General features: G+C 37.3%; 1 protein-coding gene across 2 annotated transcripts in view; it reads right to left on the reverse strand.

The window, feature by feature from the left end:
• Positions 1-5,630, reverse strand: part of LOC106951365 (uncharacterized) — a 15,311-nt gene extending 9,681 nt beyond the window's left edge. For both annotated transcript variants that reach the window (XM_015038837.1, XM_015038835.1), the window contains exons 1-10: positions 5,467-5,630; positions 3,209-3,423; positions 2,893-3,116; positions 2,729-2,807; positions 2,562-2,629; positions 1,349-1,430; positions 1,174-1,250; positions 742-978; positions 546-618; positions 396-460 (exon numbers count right to left, since the gene is read on the reverse strand). In XM_015038837.1, the coding sequence (XP_014894323.1) occupies positions 396-460; positions 546-618; positions 742-978; positions 1,174-1,250; positions 1,349-1,430; positions 2,562-2,629; positions 2,729-2,807; positions 2,893-3,116; positions 3,209-3,410 (1,107 nt within the window). In that variant the 5' untranslated portion in view covers positions 3,411-3,423; positions 5,467-5,630. The remainder of the gene's footprint in view (positions 1-395; positions 461-545; positions 619-741; positions 979-1,173; positions 1,251-1,348; positions 1,431-2,561; positions 2,630-2,728; positions 2,808-2,892; positions 3,117-3,208; positions 3,424-5,466) is intronic.
• Positions 5,631-6,082: the final 452 nt, after the last annotated feature.

The raw sequence follows: 6,082 nt of genomic DNA on the forward strand, positions 1-6,082 counted from the left end.
TAATGATGTGATTTTTTTTTTTTGAAGGGTTCTTGCTTCATTTTCTAAATTCCCAATCAGCTTCAATCTCCAGTCAACTTTACAATTATGCCATTAATCTGAATGAAATTAACAGCATCCTAGACCAAAAAAGAAAATTCTAGACTGTAACTTGATGCCATCATCTTCAGAAAGCCACATCTTTTCCACAGAATGCTTCACATAAATTATTGAAACTTGCCCGTTCAATCATGTTCTGGTATCTGGGTAATGTTGGGTTTTCTGTTGCTTTACTACACCCACTTATAAATCACCTGTCATGTAGATGTGTAACTACGTCTGGTTAGTGAAAACCTGTGTATAATACAAATCTGTAAGAAGAGAAGAGACGAGTTGGTAGGGAGGTAATTGTTTACCTGCTCAGCAGCTGCTGTTTTGGTTTCCGTGGGTTTCTTGAGTGGGTGTTGTTGGGTTGGAAGACCTGGAAGAAAAAGAGTCAGGTAGTTAGTTTCAACTTCGTGACTCTTCGGTCCACTCTGCTGTTGTACAAATCATTTTATACATACGTGAGTGGTTCTTCTCCACAGATTCAGCTTTTATTACTGAGTTGTTTGAGATCCTTGATGATTCATCCACAGTCTGACTCATAGATATGCACAGTTAGATCATACAGACAGAGTTTGCGGTTGGACCTATTTGCTGATGGTTTTGGATGAAATTATTGTAACACACATAAAATTGAAAGGAAAAAAAAGGTTTTACCTCGCGAGCAGAGTTCACCATTTTTTCATCTCTCCTCTTTTTATGTTTTTCTAAGCAGTTTTGAATTTCTTTCAGCAGCTGAGACCTTGGCGCTTCTTGTCCCGATGATGGTAACAGTGAATCCTTCTCTACGTCCGGGACTTGGAGAGAAGGCATTGGTGCTCTTGGATGTTCGCTAAAAGATCTGTATCGATCCTCTGGTTGGACGGCTGGAACTTCACCGAGCCAATGGTTCATCTAGAAGGTTGGAAATTATTTAAATGTTCAAAAAAAATATTCCCAATGTAAGAACAGTGCATTTTAGGCTTTTGCAAAATGTAAGAGAAATACAGGAAGAATTTGTCTTAGATATGTAAAAACCAAAAAAAAAAGAGAGAAAAAATGTAACTGAAGAATTTGTATCAAAGTGGATAGCAGAATTTCCAGCTTTACTTGCAAATAAAGCGGGGACTCATCCCTCACATCCCAGATGCGGTTATCTGGGTATCTTGGAATACACACTTCCAGAGCTGCAAATAAAACGATGAAAGAAGAATTAGATTTTACTTTCAAGCTTAATTTTCCTTTTTATTCTCCGAAATCATGGAGCAGAATGCTCGAGGCGTACCTGACACGGGCTCCGCCTTGATTCTGGATGCTGCTGTTACATAGTTATCGCAGCTGACGGCGCTCCAGTACTCCTCATCAGTCTGGAGAAAGAAAACATACAAAATGTTTTTTAAAAAATGTGTTACTGTAACAGTAATGACAACTTTTATCACCTCCGCCTTAACTCAAACTGTAAGTCATACGCGTTTTTTTTTTTTTTTTGGCTAACAACAAACACTTTTCCGAAGTATTTTATGTGTCCACGCTCACTGAATCCTGTTAACTCACGATACGTGGTTTAAGACTTGCACAGTAGGGCAAACCCATTAAAAAGCCTGAAAATATAAGATAAGATAAGATGAGATAAGATATTCCTTTATTAATCCCGCAGTAGGGAAATTTACATTGTTACAGAGGACAGAGCAGAACCAATATAAATATGTATGCATACGTGCGTTATAAATTCGGTGGGCTTGTCTGGTCAACACATTATTTTGTTTTTTTTTTGTTTTTTTTGTCCCAGTACGCCACTGGGCAGTAACTCAGCACTCCAAACAATTTGAAGAATAAAGCACAAAACTTCATGGTATTGTTTAGTTGTAATTAGATACAATGCTGGTGGTGAAATAAATCAATAAATTAGCTGATACCCTTTTAAACAGACAAGGCAGTTTGTTTAAAAGGTCTGTTTAAAAAGAGCACAAGCATCCAGCTAATGTTTTATACTTAGCTTTAGCCACTAGCAGCTAGTAGCAACTAGAAGAGAAAAAGCTGCTTGTGTACGTTCCTGTTTTTGTACATAGTGGTGACAAAATCCCTTCAAAAAGCCTTACTTGTACAGTGGTAAGTTACAATCATTCAGCTTTAAGTGTTTGTCTTGGTATAAATGTCCCTCTCTTACTTCAACTGCCTTCTGCTCACTTTTCATCACGTCTGAGATGTTGTATTTGACTCACAATTCAAAAAATAAAATCCTGGTGATTAAATAATAGTTAATAATAGGTTTATTTTCAACTTCCTATGACAATACTTTATTATAACCAAGATAATTAATAAAACCAGCAACCATTTCATCCCAGATAAATAAAAGTTAAGCACTCCTAAGCCAACAAGGTATTTGGGTGAATAATCTTTTACTGTTTTGTTATTTTTTTACCTCTGTGATCAATTGTCTTTAATAATTTAAGTGTCTTTGACAGCTAAATAATCAAAGCTTAGTGCTTCGTCTTTACCTTTAAAGGTGTGAAGCGTTCCTCCAACTGATGGCGGGACTTTGACCTTGTTGCTTTTTGAGAAGAGGCTACAGGAAATGCAGGAGTGAGGAGGAAAAAGGAAACACTGAGATTAAACAAGAATTTGGCTAATTGCTATGTGGGCCAAATTGGACCATGACATATACCTGACTTATTCTCTTTTTTGACCTTTGCTGCTGAGGTGGGGTTACTGAAGTTTCTCATCCTTGGTATTTCTGGGGAATTCTGTCAACGGGAGAAGTTTAATTTAGGAGTTAGAGATTTTTCTCACTAAACTGACACTGTTGCTGTTCAGTCGTCATTTGTATACCTCCTCCTTCATATTAGCTTTCTTTGAAACAGGAAGTTTTTTGTTATCTAGTTGTGGTTTCCAGTGGTCCCTCCAGGCACTCTGCTCTTCCTTGGGAATCCTCACCCCCTTCGGCGTGCAGCCCATCATTCCTTGGTGGGTCCTCAAGCCGTGATAAGTCGTCATTTTCTTCCAGCCGCAGTGGCACGTCTGGAGGCTCATGTCTGAATAATAATTTGAACTTTCTGTCCATGACATAATATCAAGAGTCATTTCTCAGTTCTTGAGTTACCCCTCTGTTCAAAAACAATCTTGAGACACAATTTGGACAGCCCACCGATTTTGACAGTGTTCCGGACTTCCAGCTTGTAACCCAAGTTAATGTTTGTCTGTCCTCCGAGGTTCCACGCGTACTGCTGCTGAGGCTCTGCGATCCTCACACCCCTCGGTGTGCAGCCCATTTTGCCCTGGTGGACCCTCAGGCCGTGATAGGTCGTCACTTTGGTCCAACCACAGCAGTCGCAAACCTGAAGGCTCATTTCTGCAAACGGTCTTGAGAAGACATATTATGACAAAATTCCCATGCTGTTACTAATCGCCACAGCTTCAAACAAGAACAGATATGTTTTTGGCTTTTATTCATGACATTAATTAATCAGTCATGAGCACCTGTGTGTAATAATCCCAAGCCTCTGGTTGTGAAGTTGGATTACATCACAATTCTGTTACAAATATCACGTAATAACAAACCCTTTTCAATTTATCCAAAAAATAAAATACTGTGTGGATGCGATGTGTATTATACAAACATGAAAATTGTATTGTTGAAAACAAGTTCTGAAGTCAAAATTTTATGACTTTTATTGTCAGCTTGTATGTTTACTAGCCTGGCTAAGCCTTCTCCTACGCTATTAGATTCATTCAGAGGGTTTGGGCTCTCAGCTATTGACAAACAATTTCTTCCTGGATGGATGGACCAATCGTTAACATTTACCCATGACGTATGTAATGCTCCAGTTGCTATGAAGTTTACCGGAAATTGTAATGTAATGTACAAAGAGACATTTGCTGAGCTGAGCGAGGCAGCTGTTAATGTTAATTCAATATTTGGAGACGTGAACAACACAGAATGAGGGGTTAAATGGTAAATGGACTGAACTTATATAGCACTTTTCCAATCATTTTTGACCACTCAAAGCACTTTACACTAGAGTCACATTCACCCTCATACATTTATACACCGATACACAAATCGTTAGACAATTTGGGGCTAAGTGCCTTGCCCAAGGGCACATTGACACGTGACAGGAGGAAGCTGGAATCAAACCTACAACCTTCCGATCGCAAGATGACTACTCTACCCACAGTCGCCCAAGTTTCATTTACTTCCTCTGCTACCACTGCTAAAACTATGAAAGGCAGGCTACAATTCTAAAACACTGCAGAAAATCAACATCATCATTCACTACTTGTCTTTCTGTTCGCTGATTGGCTCAGTAGAAAATCTACCAAAGAAATCCACTTCAATGGGAGAAAGTCCAGACAAAGCATTTAAGGGAGGTGAGAATCTAGTGGCGTTGATTAGGAAGGAAATGGCCAGACTAAGAAAAGACAGGGATGGTCAAATATTGCCCTAAATTAATGTGGCTTCTTGAGTCCTTTGACAAACCTTTTTAATATTTATAATTGATGGCATTTCTGAAAGTGTAATGTTTTATGTTCTAACAAAACAGATTGTAATATCAATTTGCCGATTGCCATAAAAATGATCACATTCATACAAAATAGATGAATTTGTATGAATAACTTGATATGTATATTCTAATGACATGATATATTGGTCAACTATATTGGACTAACATGAAAAGTATATACCACATCTAAATTACCAAAGCAGGTGGCAACATAAAGAGAACTAAGTAAAAACCAGTTGTGCTACCAGTAGTAAACACACATCATGATCCAGTGAGTTTGAAGTAAAAATAAAAAAAGAGGAAGAAGAAATTGTACAGTGTTCACCTGAGATCACCATAAGTGTTGCAGAAAAGGGAAATGAAGAACAAAGAAAAGCATAATGGCTGCCCAGTCCGAGGTAGTTGGATTTACAGAGCATCAATTCCTTTATAGGGCAATTTATAAATGTAAAGTTAATGATCCCATTATCTGCCTCTTCCCACATAAAAATTGCTTGTGAATTATTTGAGGAAAATTAAGTGAAAATCCCTTCAACGACCACATTTCTGTTGTACAAGTCTGCAAAGCAGAAACACTGACTTCCTGTACAAGTCCTCCTGATAGTCGATAACGGGTTCACGCTTTAATGAGCAAATATTAAAAAAGAAATAGATAATGCTGCGTATTAATCAACTTGGAGTAAAACACACACAGTCACACACACACCACACACTCTACATACACACACGCACACACACACACACACACGCACACACACACAAACGCAGAGTTAATGTTAAAATTGAAACGCAAGATAAAGTTCCAGTCAAGCTTGACTGATAACCTGCTGTCTGCATATGCTGGGTTCATTAAACAGCTTCAAAAATGACGCAATTTTCAGAAATATTATAAAATTCTTACCTCAAACTTTCTCTCTTTGCTGTTTCCGCTCGAACAATAAAACGTTATTTCTTAACGTGACGCTGCCTAACGGCTTGTTGTGCTTTCAGTTTCGTTTCTGCCTAAACATTAAGATGAGCAAAACCCGCCATTCGCCCCCATCTGTCTGGGCCACCAGAACCACACGATGAGACTTTCAAAGATACTGGGAAAACTCGTAAGCTTAAAACAAAAGTCAAAAGTTTTTTTGTTTTTTGTTAAGAAACAAACTTTATTTGCGATTTTAGGCGATTTTACAAAAACATATTAGGTTAAGGTTATGTGTATTGAATAATAGATGGATGTTTTTTTGCCCACTGTTTTTAATTGACAGCCAAGATTATGCTAATATGTTGTAGCAAAAGTGTAAAGGCTAAAAAAAAAATCCTCAAATAAAAACTAAATGTCCTTTTTACCCCCATCAAATGTTATCTTCAGATTTGTAAAATAATGGCCTCAATGATGTAGGCCATTATCTTAGGAAGATGACAATATGTACAGATACAAAGATTTTATATATATATATATATATATATATATATATATATATATATATATATATATATATATATATATATATATATATATATATAATTTT

Source organism: Poecilia latipinna, unplaced genomic scaffold (genome assembly GCF_001443285.1).
Source record: "Poecilia latipinna isolate Pla-1442-1.1 unplaced genomic scaffold, P_latipinna-1.0 Scaffold455, whole genome shotgun sequence".
NCBI lineage: Eukaryota > Metazoa > Chordata > Actinopteri > Cyprinodontiformes > Poeciliidae > Poecilia > Poecilia latipinna.